Here is a 19884-nt window from a genome sequence, read left to right as displayed (position 1 = left end):
CCGCTTTTTATTTTTCACCAAATTTCAACTAAAAAGCATGCTGGCTTTGAACAATGGGCATAATTTTAAATTGCTATGTTTGGTGCTAACCTGGTGCGTTTTGGGTAAATGTAAGTCGTGAAACAAGAGGCGATCACTGAACTTAACTGTAGCTTACGACAGCGGCACAAACACCCCAGCTCTCTGCAGAGATGTGCAAACTTGCAACGGTTTGTCTGCTACTGTCAGCTAGCCTACCACCTTGCAGGAAGTAAAACCAAGTTTGTCCTCAGAAATTTAGCTTTAATAGACCAATTTCCTCATTTTCACATGGATGGTATTGGGTTGTTAGTTTTATTTCATAAATACTTAATTTAATGTCTTAAAACATTGATTGGTGGTTATTTTTATCTGTGAGTTAACCAGCATGAAATCATGGCAGCACCTAACGGGGTAAAAATGTGGCACCATGTTTTGAGTACAGGCAACCAATTTTTGTTTGTCATTGATTCATTGTATTTACCATTCAAAAGTTGTACCTATGCTATGGGAGACACTATAGCAGAGGACAACTGATAATTTCTGATAATCCGGAGTTGTTCTTTCTCATGGTGACTTGCACTCTATTATACTGAGGTATAAAGAGTTGTTAAATGTGATTGCATTTATGTAGAGGGTGATTAAAAAATGACCCAGTTTTATTCAGTCACTCTTTCCCACTATTAAGTATGTGCATAACATTCATTCACTTGACAGTGAGCTTCTATTTCCACAGGCTGATGCTCGAGAGAAGATCAAAAGCTTGCAGAAGGACCTGATAGAGTTGCAGGCAAGTGTTTACCTAATGAGGCTGATTTCCTAACCACACATTCTGAGAACCTCTAAACGGACATATCGGTGCATGCAGGTGTGAGCTAATCTGTGAGTGCTTGTAAGTGTGGTTCTTTATAAATGAATTTACTCAGATGCAAATATGAGAAAAAAATTTTGCTTTCAATGCTTCGAATTTCTCAGTTATTCATGCTTCACTGATTCCAGTTCCATTGCCAGAGAACTGTGTTAAGGTTGCATGAAATTAATGTTGAAACATCCATCAAGACACTGGGCATACTTTTTAATGAGAACATTGCATGGAAAGAATGTGCCCATATACTCAATGTTACAGAAGGGTTATTGAGTACTAAGCAGGAACCATACCTTGATGCTTCATTAGGTAAAATGACTCTTCTGCTTATTTGTAGCTGCATTATTATACTTTGAAATGGGGAAGCACCTGAACCCCTAAAAAAGACAAAGCTAAAGAATGCAATGGTGTCATCGATAATGTTTCATTTCTTCATATGCAGAACAGCTCTTTTGTTGTGACAAAATAATCAGTTAGTTACTTGTACAAGCATATATTCATACATAGGTAAGAGTACACAATGCAGGATAGACTCAACTAAACCTTAGGCCTCGTAAACTGAAGATAAACCACGAGTGCTCTCTCAATTTGGTATTCACCACTCTGGTGAATGCCACTTTTGTATGCAAGCTATGGCTAGCTATGCATCAGTCATGTGCTGCCAGCAATACTAAATGCCGTGGCTTCGGAAACTATACATGCGACACTCACTTTTAACGATTTGTTGGTAGTGGTAAGAGATGACCTGTGTCATGTGATGTAATCTAAGTCGGATCACTCGAAGACTTCTGTCATATCAAAAAACTATCGTAGGTTGAACTTGCACGCATTTTTTTTTCATGTTTTTTGAAAATTCTGTATCAGTGAAGCAATATAGTTCACATTCTCCAGAGAATTGTGTGAGCTCAAATGTAACACAACCTCCAGGGACTTATAATTGGCCCATGCACCTTACAAATGAAGTTGCTTCAACATCAAATACTGAAATTGTAAACGAAATGCATTCTATTATGCACATCAGCAGCACCATAAAACATTACTATGCATTGGAATTAAACAACAAAGATTGCTGTGGATCAGCCTGGTGTTACACCAACTCCAGGATTTGCCCCTCACATGTCCTTTGCAGCTGCAGGTGTGGGTGGCAATTTCATGTTGTCTTGTTTAGGTGGCTTTTGGTGTCAGCACTGCACTCGCATTTCCTGTGTGTGCTTGTTAGGCTTGCTCCCCTATTGTAACACTTTGTGACAGTGCTGTGTCCATCCATTCTTTTCGATCACATAAGTCATGTGGCTTGCCTCAAAAATGGAATACCAACTTGCCCAGCAATCCATACTTGCATTGGGAATGGTGTTGCTGCATGTTTTTCTTTGCATGGCACTGAATGCAAAGTGGCACTTCCATAGCATTGTGTGTAGTTGTTGCATAATGGTTAATGTAATTAAGGAGTTGTGGGAAAGCAGTCATAGCTTTCTTTTTTGTACATTTAGCTAAAGCCTACATCATGTTGTTTTTGTACCTGTAGGTGTTGGGCAAGCTGGAACAGCTCTCTTGGATGCATTTAGTTAAAGATTTACTTTGTGCACTATTTAAAATGTAATATCAAAAGGTTTCGTATTTGCCATACTTGTAATTATATTGAATTACAAAAAAATTTGCACTATATTGCTTTCCTTGCTTACTGGTGGCAATTTCTCGCTGTTCTCACAGTGATCAGTGCCTGGTCTAGCTACTTCCTTGTGACTTTTCTTCCAGCCTTCATTTTTTTCACAATGTATTCTCATAGGTGAAAATAAACTGCTTTGATTTGATTTGATTTATTATGAGAGTTAAGAATAATATATCACAATGCAGAATTTTTGTGGTGCAAAATTCGTGACATCTACTCCAGGATGCACAATAGGCATCTGCAGGTCGTGTAAAGGCAGGCCAAGTCAAGACTTTGACATGAAATGAATTGATTCATACTTAATGAGATCAAAGCATAGCTGGGACGAAGACAGGAGAATTCAAAACCAGCTATACTAGTTGGCAACTTTTTGTGGCAATCAAAGAAAAGCCATGGAACCGAAGCACACTTGGACAGGGCTCCTGAAAATATGCCCACCAGCGTATTGGAATGGAATGAAAACCGAAACGAAAAAAAAAAAAAGGAATTGCCTGGAATGAGGATGTAATCGAAACATTATTGTTTTGTTTTGGAGTGAAACCAAAATATTTTTGATTGGTTTTTGGCTCAAGGGGGAAGTCCACAACCCAAAACAACCAACTTCAGGTAACGTCAGAAACTAAAACGAAAAAAGAAAGTTTTTGAACCGAAACATTATTATTTTGTCTTGGAGTGAAACCGAAATATTTTTGAGTGCTTTTCAGCTCAAGGGGAAAGTCCGCAATCCGAAACAACCGACTTCAGGCAATGTCAGAATTCGTGTGTATATTTCAGATAGGAATAGTGCGAGCGATAGCCGGCCGAGCGTTCCACTAATGTAAGCCTCATCTGAGCTGTCATTTCCATGGAAGGTTGTCTGCAAGTAGGGTGCTGTGTGTTTGTGTTCTCCTGTCTTTGTCCAATTAGCAAAACAAGTAGTAGCGCAAGAAAAAATTTGTAGGACGCTTAAGCTTCGTCTTTAAGAGTGGAACGCAATAACATTCAAAGATCCCCGAGTGCTTCCTATGCTTCCTGGAAAATGTAGCTTGCCTAACCATAATTTTTACTGGGAAACGCTGGCGGTGAATGCTATGCATGAAGGCAAGCTTTGTGTTTTTTTTTAATGGCCTGCAAGGAACTGAGGGGGCTGCGCTGTTCCTACTAAGATGGACCTCAAACGGCAGCTAGAAAATGTTATCACGTTAAAAGGGGTCTGTGTTTGCGTTTCCATGTAACAGAATTATGTTTTCTTGTATATTCAAATTACAATCCGACGCTATCATGTGTGTAGGTTGTGTGTAAATCATACTTTATGGTTTCGCTTATGCATTTTACTTTTAGAAATTCAATTACATCAGTAGCTTCATTGCACTACACAGAGGGCCTGCGTGGTTGGGTGTGTGTTGTTGGGTATGCGTTGTTGGGAATGATTATTCATGAAAAGATGGTTGACGCAGGACGCAGGACAATAGGTGCCAATGCTGGATTTTCTTCGACATGGGGTCCTTAGCGCTATTGCATTAAAAGATTGCTCCTCCACATGCTCTTTCAGTAGGCAGTGCCTTTGCGCAGTGACAATGTCTCCTGCAAGCAAATGATTTCTAACAGAATTTGCAAGAACATTGGTTAGAGCTGGCTTAAAGTATGAAACCACTACATGCATACTTCTTTCCTACTGCAGAGTCTCATGACTATTGCTACGGCATGTATCTGGTCATAAACAAATATTTGAAGAAAATTTTGAATATTCAATTCTCGAATTAAACACTAGCCATACACGACTGTTTAACTTGTATTCAGCACTTTACCTACTGCGGTGACTCACTGGCAACGGTGTCTTCCTAGTCTGATTTCTGCCCAGTGCTGTCCGTGGTGGTGGCTATGCTCTGATGGAGGCAGGGTGCAAGTGTGCATGAGTACTATCACAAGGGGTCAACCCATATTCTGAGTCCTGCACTATGGCATGCCTCATAGACACTGTGGTGCTTCGTGATGTTATACCTAGTTAGCCACATTAATCATCATCAAAATTATCTCACCCATATGGTGATTAAAAAAAAAAAGTAGACTGTTGTAGTAGTCTGCTTGTAGTGTTGTAGAATGGAGGCTACATTAAAAAACTTTTGTAATATCTGAAGGGCTTGAATCTGCTGTAAGAATATTTGGAGCAAGATTTGAAACAGCGATTGTATGAATATATTTAGTGTTTGAAGTTTTCAATGTTCACTGGTAAGTCCTGAAAAATACCTGCCAATGTCAGGGTTTAGAGTTCAGTGTTGTCCTAAGAAAGGTAAAGTGAGGAGTTTTTATTACTAGGATTCTGTTTTTCTCTAATTTATTTCAGTGTAACATAGAACAGTGCTCTTTTGATGAATTTGTACATATGTTTTGAGTTTTTGATTAGAGTTGCCTTTATGTGCTTTCACAAAACGTTATCCTTCAGCACACTTCATATAGCTTATTTATTGGAAGCCAATGGGTTAGGTTTGGATAACACTTTTAGCAGCAGCGTACGAGGACAGAAGGGAGACATTGACAACATAATGCACTGTCAAAGTCTCCCTTCTGTCCTCGTCCGCTGGCACTAAAAATGTTATCCAAGTTAGAGTAACAATATGATCACCATACAGCAGGTTAGGTTTGGGTTTCGAATGACAGATAGTTGAGATAGTTCGCAGGGACTCATGTTAAAAAGTGTTTGGTGTGCTCGCTAGGCATTCTCTTGTGTCTATGTCTGCATGCCTAACTTTTTTCTAACATAAGTTATGTTTGGGAATAGCACTTGCATTCACCATGGTCCTGCCTCATGAGATACTAACTGTGGATGTACTGCAGTTTTGGTTCAGTAAGTCTGACCAGGCTTTGAGAGCATTAGAAACGTGATTAAGTAAACTTCTGCAGTGGTAATTAAAAATATGGCATCACATTTTTTTAACAAGATATTGAGCAAATGTCCACCTGTGCTCCAGTGTGCCTTACGTGATGCTGAGTGCCTTAGAAATGTGGCTGAACTGTGTGAGAATGTGTGCAGTGGCAATAACAAATATGGCTTCAATTTTCTTCTATAGAATGTTACCTCACAAAACTTCAGTCAAAATGCCTCAGAACATGCAGTAAGTCTGAGCAGACCTTGTCTGCAGTGTGGTGTTTTAACGTGTGCTGTGCTGGGGATTTATGTGCTGCTATCGCTGTGTGCCTTGAGGGGTCTGATGCATGCTTGTTTACTAACTGTAGAACGTCATTGTGCCAGGCAAGCCTCAGTACATCGAACTTGGATTTTGCCACATGCCAAACCAATTCATATGATTGGGATGCTGCAACAAGTGTATTCAAAACTGGTGTATCATTGTGCTGGCAGAATCTGCATATTCTACTGACCTATTGTGCTGAAACTTTGGGGCTATGAGTGATGGAATGGAAAATGATGGGCATAATATTAAGAGACATGAAGATATTATGGATTATAGGGCAAACACAAGTATCTGATGTCCTATTTGTGACTAAGAAGAAAAGTTGGTCAGGTCAGGTAATGCCTAGGTGGTCTGAGTATCAGACCCTGAGGTGCCAAAGGAAGGTAACATAGTCAAGGGCAACTGATGATTAGGTGGTGCAACAAAGCATAGGCTGGAGTTCACTGATTCAATACAGGGAACCCTGCATATCACTGGTAAAGGCCTTCATTTCACAGTGGACATGGATGATGCATAGTGTAATGGAATTTGGCTTTATGAAGCAAAAAATACAGTATATTGAACGTATCGTATGGCTGAGCGGCTCCGAGTCTTGGCTACTAAATACTGTGTCCCCGCAGGGTGATCAAATGCCTACAATGCTTCTCTTCGCTGTCTTGTGGCACTTGAGTGAGCCTTGCACGCTTTCTTTTGGCAGATTGCAAATTGTGCTGTCTCAACTACCAGGCCACCCACCTTCATGCTTCTTGTGCATGTTTCCATTCAGTGAACAAAAGGATGACCGCAAAGTACCTTCCTAAGCCAAGTTCCTGGAATGGTAGTTGTAGTAGTAGTAGAAAACATTTTATTCAAGAAGTTGACAAGAGAGTTGCTTGCTGTGTGCCTGAGTGGCAGACCCTTGTCCAGGACGCCATTGGAGATAGCCGCTGCCCAGGCGTGCACCTCCAAGGAGTGTTGAGCTTCCAAGGTAGAACAGCTGAGCAAGTACTCCTTCCCAAGCCACTCTAGGATTGGGAATGGGGATGAGAAAGAGAGTGGAGTTGCTGGGCATGAAGCCACGATGTGAAAGGCGTTGGCAAAGATTTGACAAGTCAGGCGCATGCCAGAGATTTCCGGCATGAAGTGCTGGACGACCACCGGACTAATGAAAGTATTGGTTTGAAGGTGGCATAGTATTCGTTCGTCTGCTTTCACTACACTGCATGCGGGGTAGTGAAGTGCGATAATCCGAAATATTGCGGTAGCATGTTAGGCTAGATTTGCTAGGATCCGACTCAGAACATAGAGGGGCAGTGGCCTGGAGGAGAGAAACGCGGGCCGCGGCATTTGCTGCCTCATTGCCAGGAATACCTGTGTGGCCTGGGGTCGAGGCTATTCTGATGGAGTGAGGGTTAAAGTGTCAGGAGGTGGTCAGAAGGAGGTGAGCTGCCAGTGGGGCGATGGAACCCTGGTTGTATCGAGAACAGGCTTAGCGTGAATATTTCAAGGTAGTGTGAGTGGTGGGGTGGGAGGTGGCTAAAGCGATGGCAGCCCCCTCTACATGACTTACAGTGTCTCCTCTAAAGAAGAGGCCATCGACAAGGTGACCCTCTGTGATCACAGTGCCCGTGGAGTGATCAGAAGGGAAAGGGCCAGAGACGTTTACATAGAATACGCGGGGGCGATTGGAGTGGCGTGCCTGAAGGGCACCAGCACGCGCTTGCCTGCGACCAGGGTGTTGTTATGGATGCATGTCGTGGGGGGGAGTGGCTCCACCCATAGCTTCTGATGCTAGATTTCCGGTATTACGGAGGGAGGGACCGGGTCAGAGGTTGTGTTGAGGCCAAGTCTGTGTAGGATGGTGGCACACAAAAGGCGTCTGCGACAGATTATTGAGTTGGTTGACGCGATGGGCTTCTTGCAGCTCCGCGAAGGAGTTGTACGCCTTCAGGGCTGCAAAGCAGCGATTGTGCATGTAGTGGTGTTTATTGTGACGACGCAGGTGAAGGCAGGAAGAGGTGTAGAGGACCCAACTGGTCACAAACACTTGGGCCAACCAGAGGGACTGGGTGCCTCAGAGGCTGCCACACTTGATAGAGACCCGCCAAATCGTACGGCTCACTTGTTCATTGGTGCGTCAGAGAGCAGCTATGGTACCCTTAGGGTCCAGGGAGGACGAGAGGTGAAACCAGAGAATCCGAAGGTCCTGGACCGACGGGACGGGGCTGGACAAGAGAGAAATTTGGGGTGGCAGTAGGCAGGAGACCAATAGAAGGGTCGATTTGGCTGGGGAACACTCCAGGCCTCAAGAAGTGGCCTAAGTGTGCACCAGAAGGGTCGCCTGTTGTAGACGTTCCTCAATTTGAGCCGGAGAGCCGGTGTTGGTCCAAATTATAATATCGTCAGCATAGAGTGCATGGTGTATCCCCTCGACCTAGTGCAGGAGGGAGGGGAGGTTCAGCATGGCCAAGTTGAAGAGGAGGGGTGACAAGATTGCTCCTTGAGGCGTACCCTGTGTGCCTAGTGGGTACGGTCCGTGTTCGGCGGAATCGAGGCAGAGGAAGATAGCGTGATGAGAAAGAAAGGTGCGAATGCAGTCGAAAGTCTGTTCGCAGTCTGTGGTGGAAAGGTTAGCAAATGTGCTACTATGTTTGACATTGCCAAACATGCCTCAAAGATTGAGAGCGAGAACGGCTTTGTCATTGTGGCACATTGAAGTCGGCTCTGTGACATTGTGGTGGAGCTGGAGCAAGATGTCCTGTGCTGACAGATACGGGTGAAAGCCAAACATTGGGTTGGCAAAGGTTGCCCTGGCAGGCGGAAAGACGTTCATGGGCCATAGTTGCCATGAATTCACCGGCGCAAGAGGTGAGAGAGATGGGTCTCAAGGCCTCGTTGCTAACAGGCTTGCCTGGCTTTGTAATGAATGTGATCAGCAAAGTGATCTATTCTGATGGGAGCGGCTAGCCGTCCCATACCGAGCTAATGAGGTGGAGCAGCGACATGGTTTGCTTTCATTTCTCAGAGTGGCTCGTAGGCCTGTATTGAAAGTTGAGATATCTAAATATCAAGTGCTTGCTTCGTGTTTGAGGGGACAATGATATGCTCATCTGTCTTCTCTTCTCCAAACCTTCAACTTTGTTTTTCAAATAATGAAGTAGATCGAACTTGTTCCCCAGTCGTTAGTTTGATGTACTGAGGTTTGGCTAATTTTTTTATGGAAGAGAGGGCAGCCATTTAATTTGCTACCCCATGGGTGCTAAGCCTCCACTCATTGCTTTGCACATATGGTGCAATAGATAACAAGTGTTACCATGCTACAAGTGTGATGCTTTATTTGAAGCACTTCAGAGTGGGCCTAGTCAAGCTTCACCTACAGCATCAGCAAGCTATGGCACTTACTGCAGTCTCCTGCAGACGTAGGTAGGAGGGTGATGCTGCGCAGAAACACAAAACCTTTCTCACTCGTATGTGTGGCAACATTGCTGACCGTCAATAAGCAATATCCCCTTCTAGTGCTGTGTATACAATTATGCATGCTAAGATAGTGCACCAAAAAAAAAAAAGCACTGCTGAAAATAATGATAAAATGTTATAAACATCTTGAGACACTTCTGATTGGACCTTGGCTGCCAGCTTGAATAATATGTATGAAGCATTTTAGTAAAACAGGTTGGGAGGTAGATAATCTTTTAGTACTGGGGTTACTGCGCTAGACACACAGACAACAGAAGTAGAAAAGGACAAGACATGCACAGTCCTGTCCTTTTCTATTTTTATTGTCCATGTGTCTTAGCGTAGTAACCCCAGTATTACAAGATGAACTTCCACCAATTAGCCCAGCTTGCCGCTCTACTGGGAGGTGGATGTCTGGATGTTTGCTCTCGGTATCGGTATATGCCATCATGTAATAGGTTTACTTCTTTCATTATTTTTCCATGTATTAAATTCAGCATGTATTTCAAGCGACTGCATGTGTGCTTTCTGAATATCCCAGATGTCAAATAGTTCGTGTTCTCGTATCTGATGTCGATGTAGAGTTCTCATATAGAGGCCATATTCTCTAAACTTTACAAAACTAATTGAAACTCATCTGTTCTGCAACAGTATGCCTTTAATGATTCAAAAGATGCAAGAAATGTGTTGGAATATTATTATCACTGGGCAGAATTAATTAGTGCCTGAAGGAGCTATAGGAAGCTGTCTATCCAAGCAGGCTTCTCTATACAGCTGGAAACCTCCTCTAAGATGGCGAATCTCATGTTGCCAGTGTATAAGGCATGGGATGCCTGGACACTTCTTCCTCTCTCCTTGCTCTTAGCAAGAGAGCCATAACTAGTTCTTTCGTTTTAGCATATGGTGTCCTTTATCATTGTTTAGTCATGTAGAGAACCCTACTTGTGTGACTTTGGCTATGATCTAGTCAGCTCCAGATTGCCTATTGTGCTGTCAACAACAGTGCTTATGCACAGAGATGCGGTATGCACATGTATAGTAACATTCACTGACCATCACAGCCGCACCTTTTTAAAGCGAAGCTTTCTTTGCCTTTTCCATCGACTTTCCCGCTTCTGCTGCTGTCTTGCATGCTACATTGGGCGTGGTTCAGAGCAGGTATATAGATTTAAGGAGCATGGCAGAGAAGAAAGGAAACGCGAGAAACTCGTTTGGCCTTTGCACCATATCGAATGTGCACAATACCCTCTGGAGCTTCCTGGGCTCGCAGTTCCCATATAGGGGGGGGATAAAGAAAAGGTCACGTGAGTAGGCAAGGAAACACTACTACTAGACACGACAGCGGTTAAGTGGAAACAGGATAAATTTACGTTCAAGGTATGGTACAGTATGTTTCTGCTATTTCAGAAAAATAAACACCATGCAAATATGTCAAGTGGACAACTTAAGTGGGACATGTAGAAGCAGAGCCGCATTAATTAAAGCGCACTGCAGGGTCTAGGCAACACTATGGAAGCGGTAGCACATCAAATCAACATTTCTCTGCCCCTGTGGTAGCTTCGAGGCTATATCATTGCTCGAGGTTGCAGATTTGATCCCGACCGCGATAGCCTCATTTCGACGGAGGCGAAATAAAGAAACGCTCATGCACTTAGATTTAGGGACACGTTAAGAGAACACCATGGTGTCAAAATTTATCTGGAGTCCACCACTACAGCGTGCCCCATAATCCGATCGTGGTTTTGGCACGTACTGTCCCATAATTCAATTAAAGTTTAATACTTCTGCCACGATGCGATGTGCCAGGTGAAGCAATGACAATGCTCAAACCTCTCAGAGGTTATGGAATATGGTGCACAACAATGCCTCAAGCAAACACCTCTTCCTGTGTGTTCTGTGTACTAACAGACCAACAGAAACGGTTTTATGCAAGGTAACATATAACGTCAACTCACCACTCTCGTTTTGAACTGAATGTTGAAGAAATTAAAAATTTGCCATCAACATCTCTGCTAAATATTGGCGATAAAAGCAAACAGCACGGAAAGCTTCATGTACATCAATTACTGCAGTGCATGGGATCTGCATAATTTCACCTTTCTTCTATCTACTAGTTTCAAAATCTTTCACTCCTTTTTAATGATGGCATGAAACCATAGTGAGTGTGATGGGCATGGCATTAAAGGCAGGCCATAAGACAGAGTGGGAGAAAAAGAGGCTCAAATTTGGAACAAGTTAAAGATGTGAATTGTTGTCAAAGAATTAAGCATTTGTGTTTAAAAATGCTGTGGTTGCATTTGTTAGGCTAATATATCTGCTTTCTCGCTTCATTTACAATGCTGGGTGTTGCCTGAAGCTTCTGCACAGAACTGTGTTGGGTGGGAATTGAGTGATGGGATGGAATTGCAGTACAAGAATGGCATTGGAGCTGAATCCTCACCTACTTTGTCATTTGTATCATTATTTTTAAGGCTTCACAGACAGAAGAGTTCAAGAACCTCAAGGCCAGCTTTGACACCCTTCATCAGGAGAAAGAAAAGGTTGACAACGAGTTGGCTAACCACGTTGCCTTGCTTCAACAGGAGAGGGACTCCAAGACAAAGTTGGCGAGTGAGTTGTAGCTTTTTACACTCAATGTCATCGAGAATTTCCTTCGCAGTGCCAATAGGCCAGGTATGCCAGCCAAGAATTTGCTATGATGTTATCAGCAAATTCTACACTGTAGATTTCTAATGCAGTTTGTCAGTTGTCAACATTTTTCATTTTTTTGTGCATTTACCATCTTGTTTTTCATTTGTGTGACACTGGATTGGCTCAGCATACAGATGTGCAGTGACACATTAGTCAGAACTTGCGTGGTGTGCATTCATGGGTAGAGCCAGGATTTTTCTGCTGTGAGGTGGGTGAAGGAGAGCACTTCATGGAGCTGGGAGGAGGAAACATTGGGGCATACTTACAACATTTTGCCACCATTTAGTGGTCTTTGTGTGCACTTTTTGTGCGAAACATGCATGAGGAATGTGTAGCCTGTGTCAATGTCTCAAGTGAATGTGTCTTGAAGAACATGGTGGGGAGTGGGAGAATAACTTCCTAGCAGGTCTGCTCTGACTAACATAAGTTCAGGGGGCTCCTTTGGTTGCCCTTCTGTCCCCGTAGCATTTGCCACTCATTTTTTTATGCATGATATATTTGCACCAATACCTTTCGCTTGACATAGGCACCATCTAAAAGCCACAGCATATATTTTTGCATGTTCTTTCTCCTTTCTCATTTGTTAAAAAAGTGCCACAAGCTTTTTTTTATCTTTCACAACACTATGACAGCAAGCACTTGAAGTCAGCTGTGAGGCTTTTCCCATGCATCTGGGGTGCCTGCCGTTACAATAGACTGTCCTTTAGCTTTAACATAGCCACACTCATTAATCTGTCGATTTCTTAATCTAATTCTGGCATTTGTGAGGCCCAGTGATCTTTGATAATAAGCCTGTTTGGCATTTCATGTATGTGACTATTGATTCTTCCTGAAAATTTATGTAGTATACTGCAATGGATACGAAAGGCAGGTACAAAAAGAAAGAAGACGAAAAGAACGAAGAGTTTTAGAGGCCGGACTGCGCCGACCAGTTCCGTTCAACAACTGAGAGATGCACGTCCCTTCGCCGGAAGACTGAACGAAGACGTTGAGGAATGGCTCATCCTTTATCATCGGATGAGTGCCGCCAGCAAGTGGAACAGTGCCTTTCAGCTTTCGAATGTCGTGTTCTTTCTAACGGATACTGTGTTGGTGTGGTTCGACAATCACGAGGAAACGTTCACAACATAGGGAAGATTTGTTTCGGAAATCAAAGAGCGCTTCGGTGACTCCGCGACGAAAAAGAAAAGGGCAGAACACACACTACAGTAGTGCACGCAAGTGCCACACGAAATGTGCACGAGTTACATTGAGGCAGTAATAAAACGGTATAGGATGGTGGACTCTGGAATGTTTGAGGATGACAGTCGGGTGCATCCTAAAAGGAATTGCCGAAGATGTTTACAGTTTCCTCATCGCAAAAGACACCCTGGCTTCTGTCGCTGACATCATTCGGCACTGTCGCACTTTCGAGCAACTGAAGACGAAGCGCATCACGCTGGAGTTTGGCAGGCTAGCCAATGTGACAACAGTTGCAAGCGTGGACAGCAACCAGCCCCTTGATCTTGCATCAACAATCCAACAAATAGTTTGGGAAGAGCTCGGCCTGCATACGCAACTGACACACCCAGGCCAGGCACGTACCCAGGATTTTTTTTCGGGAAGGGGGGGGGGGGGGGGGGCCGCCACCTCCATTATCATCATCATCATCATCATCATCATCATCATCATGTTTTATGTCCACTGCAGGACGAAGGCCTCTCCCTGCGATCTCCAATTACCCCTGTCCTGCCGCCAACCGATTCCAACTAGCACCCACGAATTTCCTAATTTCATCGCACCATCTATAGTTTTCTGCCGTCTTCTAGTGTGCTTCCCTTCTCTTGGTACCCATTCTGTAACCCTAATGGTCCAACGGTTATCTAACCGGCGCATTACATGACCTGCCCAGCTACATTTTTTCCTTTTGATGTCAATTAGAATATTGTCTATACCCGTTCGCTCTCTGATCCAAACCGCTCTATTTCTCTCTCTTAATGTTATGCCTAGCAATCTTCGTTCGATCGCTCTTTGCGCGGTTCTTAACTTGATCTCAAGTCTCTGCCCCATATGTCATCACTAGCAAAATGCACTGAGTGCACACCTTACTTTTCAATAATAATGGTAAGCTTCCAGTCAGGAGCTGGCAATGTCTGCCGTATGCGATCCAACCTATTTTTATTCTTCTGTGAATTTCCTTCTCATGATCAGGGTTCCCTCCCTGTGTTTATTTGACCTAGGCAAACGAACTCCTTCACAGTCTCTAGTGGCCGATTGGCGATCCTGATGTCTTGTTCCTTTGCCCGACTATTTATCATTATCTTCACCTTCTGCATATTAATATTCAACCCCACTCTGACACTCTCTCAGTTAAGGTCTCCAATCACTTGTTGTAACTCGTCTGCACTGTTGTTGAATAGAACAATGTCATCTGCAAACCGAACGTTGCTGAGATATTTGCCGTCGATCTTGACTCCTAAGCCTTTCCAGTTTAATAGCTTGAATTCTTCTAAGCACGCAGTGAACAGTTTCGGAGAAATTGTGTCTCCCTGTATGACCCTTTTCTCTATAGGTATCTCCCTGCTTTTCTTATATAGAATTAAGGTAGCTGTAGAACCTCTGTAGATATTCTTACGCGAAGGAAAAGTCAGTAAGACGAGAAAGTACTTACAGATTATATTTACAACAACGGTTGCAGCGCGCTGACCGGTTAGATTCACAGCGCGAGCCCAGTTCATTCTTCCTCCTCTTTTCTGGAGTGATGGCGCCCACGAGCCTCGTTAAAACAAACAAATACCACACGCATGTAGCAATATTTTCCAAGCTTTTTACGTGAGCGTTCTGTACTCCTTGATTACGTAGTGCCTCTATGACTGCTGGTATCTCTACTGAATCAAATGCCTTTCCGTAATCTATATAAGCCACGTAGAGAGGCTTATTGTACTCTGCGAATTTCGCGATAGGTAGTGACTACAGTGACGGGGCCCGGCACATTAACATCTGCACTACAGTGACGGGGCCCGGTACTTTAACATCCACACTACGGCGACGGGGCCCGTCGCTTTAACAATAACACTGCACCGACGGGGCCATCACTATAAAGATGTCGGTATTGGGGGCGAGGACCATAGAGTTTCCTACAAAATTCTTGTAGGAAACTCTATGGTGAGGACGACTTACGGAGTCTCCATCTGTCGGAAGCGCCTCACATGCGTCGGCGTTAAATAAAGGCCAAATAAACATACTACGCGGCAGCCCTCCTGAACAATGTTGCAAGTACTCTCGAAATGGCAGTATTTTACCTTTAAAATAATCATGTTGGACAAACAGAAAGCACAGAATGGTTTACAAACGCTATCTCTTTGCCTACTACGTACAATAAGCTGGGACACTGCGAGCGGTCGCCGCAATCGATTCCACCGAACCGGTTTGCGTGAAACGTAAGCAGTCGCTGAGAAAACTATGTGGAATATGTTCTTATAGTGGGATGGCTGTCTGTGTAACTAAATATAGCATAACAGAATGAAGCTGCAATGCAGTGATCGCACGGGTTCGCGGTGACCGACTTCGCGTCTGCATGCACGTCGATCGCTTTCGCTCCGAGCACATTTTCGCACCGTGCCGTGAGCTTTATGCCGCAGCATATGAACATTTGACAGCACGCAAGCAACCATTGTTGCATGGACACTATCGGAGCTGTTCAAAAATAATTTCGTTATAGCTAGGGTCTTGACGCCTACAGCGACTTGTGATATGTTCCGTCGCGATGATTCAGTCTTAATTTTCTTTTCTTCTAAAGTCTTGGAAGCTTCAATATCATTATTTCTCAAATTTCATCGAACTGCATGTTTATCGGTCTTGTAAGCGATCAATTACCCGCTGCTTCTTTTTCCTAATTCAGTAGAATATTCATTGTCTGGTGCTACACAAGCAGGAACATGTGCCGTGCCTTTTTTATTGTTTTTACCGTTCCCCTTCCATTAGAGTGAACTTTCTTTCTTTATTATAATCATCATAGGTGTTACAGTGCATACGCAAAAGATTGTACATTCATGGACAAGTACCCATTGCGGTCGTTCGATCCGTATGTGTGCCATCAATGTATTCCATTACTGCACGGAAGTTGCTGACATCGTGAAAATTCACGTGGTGTTGTGGACAGTACTGGAATAAAATACCGCGGTCCGTGAAGTGCTTGGCATCCCCATAGGCGCCAGCACCGAGAAGCTCATGCAGCTGGGGGTCCACAACACCTTCGATGAGGTTGGGTCACAGAAGTTAGTCCAGGTTTTCAGGCTCGCTTCCTCGCCTGCGGGGAGGCGGATCCTGGAGGCGCTGGACTTTAACCCGTCAGGGAAAGGCGGTGGGTGCTCGACGCGTGGTCGCGGGAGGCCGTCACGGTCTCGCCGTTCCAGCGCAACGTGCACGTGCAACGCAATGTAGGCACACGCCGGGCCCGAGCGGCCGCACTACTCGGATCTGTCGCCGACGATCCACGATCGGTCGCGTTCGTCGACGTTTGCGGCGGCCGTGGTGGATCACAGGGGGCAACCTGACGCCGCGTCCGTGAGGGGGCAGGCGTCCGGATTGCGGAGATCCATTCTGCACTTTAGAACACATGCTCTGGCGGTGTCCCTCGTTACGGGATCACGGTCATCTCACCACGGAAGAAGAGTGGGAGGGTCAGGCACGGCCTGCCCGTCCCAACGTCGGAACGGCTCGCGGCGGCCCCCTTCCTCTTAAGGGGGGTTTCGGAGTCGCTCCTCAGGACCTTAATAAAGTTCACTGCCTGCCGTGAAGTGCTCGAAGTTGTTCGCATAGAATGTTTGAAAGAAGTGCGGCCATTGACGTCGCTACAGTGTAGATGTAAAGTGCCGGTCCCGTCTGTGGTTAAGGAGACGGGCCCCGTCACTGCAGGGCTGAGGTTAAAGCACCGGGCCCCGTCACTGTAGTGTATATGTTAAAGTGCCGGGCCCCGTCACTGTAGTGCATATGTTAAAGTACCGGGCCCCGTCACTGTAGTACAGATGTTAAAGTGCCGGGCCCCGTCACTGTAGTCACTACCTTCGCGATAACCTGAGTGATGATATGGATGTGATCCATTGTAAGGTCTCTCTTCCTGAAGCCAGCCTGTTGCCTTGGTTGACAAATCCAGCCCTTATTCTATTGGAGTTTATTTTGGTAAATATTTTTTGTAACACTGGGAGCAAGCTAATGCGTGGTCCTATAATTTTTCAATTCTTTAACGTCTCCTTTTTTTGGATTAGTATAATATCTGCATCCTTCCAGTTTTCTGGGACCCTTGCAGTCGATAGACACTTCGTATAAAGAGCCGCCAGTTTTCCAAGCATTATGTCTCCTCCATCTTTGATTAAATCGACTGTTATTCCACCTTCTCCTCCCACTCTTCGTCGTTTCATTTCTTGCAGGGCCCTTCTGACCTCATCGCTGGTTATAGGAGAGTTTCTGTATCCTGTTCATTACTGTTTCTAAGTGAGGTACCGTGACTCCTGTTAGTAATGTATACAGGTCAGCTTAGAATTCTTCCGCTGCTTTTACTATATCTTCGAGATTGCTGATGATATTATCTTTTAGTGTATACATCATGGTTTGTCCCAAGCCAGGTTTCTTTTTTACTGATTTCAGGCTGCGTTCATTTTTTACGGCTTCTTCAGTCTTTCTCATGTTATAGTTTCGAATATCAGTTGTTTTCGCCTTGTTGATCAGTTTTGACAGCTCCGCGAATTGCGTAACGCTGTGCGGCCGCCAGTCTTATACAACCGCGTAGAGCACAGGACTCTCCGATTCTAGATGTACTGCGCTCACCGCGAAAGGTTAGAAAAACACCCACATAAGCACAGCAGAGAAGTGGCTACGTGAGGCGTTTCGACCGATACCTGTAGAAGCGTCATTCAAAGCAAGTAATTGTTCTCCACTTCCGGCAGCGTTTTCTCTACTTCCTTTTTAAATAAAAAGATGTTGATCCATAAATAATCTCATAAACAACGGTTAACTTTTTTATTATTCGCTTTTCCTTGCAGTTTGGTTGTTGCCTTGTCGTGCCTCAGTAGATGGCTTCATTTCTCAACTCCTTGCGATTTTTGTTTCCAGTTGCCAATTTTGCACGAAAAGTGTTATACAATTAGGGAAAAACAGACGAGGTGACGGGCGACAGTCATCTTGCTTATGGTTTTAAGAGTTGTTGCAAGGTATCATGATGGACACACTTTCACATTATTTTATTTCCCACCTTATCTAATCCATATCACGTGTATATGGTTGCGGGCATCTGACAGCCTCGCGGCGAGCCGTAACTCAAGGAAATAATGAAGCAAAGGGAAAAGTTAAACGCAATTGGTGTTTTCTCCGGCCGCAACTCGTTCCACGAGAGTACAGACCAGCTCAGTAACAGCCGCATCCCTCTCCTGGTCCCAGGATCAGCCTAAACAAAGAAAGTTGAACTAACAAAAACAACAGCTATGCGCGTGACGGTTGAATAGATGGTGACAACTGAACGCATCTCGAGTTAATCGCATGGGTGCGGAATCTATGAGAAAACTGTCCTTCACATTACAAGAGATGCCGATAACTACCGCCATCTAAAAGGAGTGAAAAAGGCAGCATAATGCTGACCGATTAATAGCTGCCAAGTCTCAACATTGATCTGGCGGCGCTTTAGGAATGCGTGAGGAGTGGTGGCGTGGGTCGGTGGGTGGGGGGGGGTATGCCACTTGATTTCGGGGGGGGCCCGGGCCCCCCCGGGCCCCCCCGGGCCCCCCCCCTGGGTACGTGCCTAACCCAGGCACACATAGAATTCCGCCTACCACCAGATTTTGAGCCAAACGTGGCATCCTTCTCCTCGTATCCTGCGGCAAGAGGCACGGAGGATTATGAACTCGTGCCCCGACAGCAGCCACGTCTCTGATGATGCTGCTCGGCCACAATGAGAACAGCCGCATTTTCACCCCTGAGGCCTTGTGACTACTGTCAGGCCGCGACAAGAATAGCACCGACCCTACTAGCATGACGTGACTTATGACCTATATAACGGATTTCAGCAAGCAGCAGAGACATGTTATCCACATCACAACAAACTTTCTTGCCGTCCGCAGCAGCCCAGCATTCGTTTCAAGGAAGATGCTGTGAACCGCGACCCTCCCGTGTGCTACAACTGCGGTTCCACAGGCCATATAGCTCGGTATTGTCGCCAAGGCCGTCAATCACGTAAGACACCACCGATGTTCTCGCCACCCAGAACTCGTACTTCATATCACTTGCAGACGACTGATTTGCTCCAAATGGACCACTTCTCACACGAGACCAGACACAGCGATTCGCCAGCATCTCAGCGGAGTTTGACGCCACCAAATAACCATACCCGTCACTCTACGTCCCCTTGGTGCTGTTCTTCCTCACCGCCGCCGGGAAACTAGCATCCACGGCCAATGGAGGTGAGGTCACTGGACAGTCTCATCAAGAAATAGTTCTGCCTGTTGTGATGCTCAAAAATAAAGTGAGTGTGTCGATTGACGGAATACTGACCATGGCGTTAGTTGATATTGGGGCGACTGTGTCTGTGATGAGCCTCGCTTTCAAAAACCGTCTAGGCCACAAATTCGTTTTCTTGGAACGACGGTATTACTTTTCATGGAGCGGCGAATGGCTTCATCCCCATGGTGTTTGTGCTTGGAGTGTTTTGTTGGCTGGGAAAGTGTTTGTGTCGGAATTCTGTGTTCGTTCTCGTTGTTCGCACGATGTTATTCTTGGTATCGATTTTCTTTAACAATGCAGCACTTCCGTGGACTGTGGTTGTGGCGAAATATCGTTGAACAAGTTATTTATATCAGCACATTCCGAACAAAGCTCGGGTGTCGAAGACAGGGACACAGACACACTCAGTGTTCTTGATGAAGTGATTGCACCATCGTGGTGCCTGACGCCCGTTCGTTTTTCTGCAGCTACTGGTGACGCTGATTGTGTTGACCTTGTAGTCAGGCCTCTAAAACTCTTTGTTCTCTTCGTCTTCTCTTCTTTTTTTTTTTGTACCTGCCTTTTGT

General features: G+C 44.8%; 1 protein-coding gene across 9 annotated transcripts in view; it reads left to right on the top strand.

The window, feature by feature from the left end:
• Nucleotides 1-19884, top strand: part of LOC135904515 (uncharacterized) — a 103311-nt gene that overhangs the window by 20396 nt on the left and 63031 nt on the right. For 8 of the 9 annotated variants that reach the window (XM_065435311.2, XM_065435314.1, XM_065435309.1 and 5 more), the window contains exons 5-7: nt 755-808; nt 5600-5644; nt 11629-11767. In XM_065435311.2, the coding sequence (XP_065291383.1) occupies nt 755-808; nt 5600-5644; nt 11629-11767 (238 nt within the window). The remainder of the gene's footprint in view (nt 1-754; nt 809-5599; nt 5645-11628; nt 11768-19884) is intronic. The other variant, XM_065435313.1, reaches the window with a different exon arrangement.

The sequence above is a fragment of the Dermacentor albipictus genome, chromosome 2 (genome assembly GCF_038994185.2).
Source record: "Dermacentor albipictus isolate Rhodes 1998 colony chromosome 2, USDA_Dalb.pri_finalv2, whole genome shotgun sequence".
In the NCBI taxonomy this organism is placed as follows: domain Eukaryota; kingdom Metazoa; phylum Arthropoda; class Arachnida; order Ixodida; family Ixodidae; genus Dermacentor; species Dermacentor albipictus.
The sequence above is the reverse complement of the archived record's forward strand: the minus strand, read 5'-3'. Positions and strand labels throughout refer to the sequence as shown.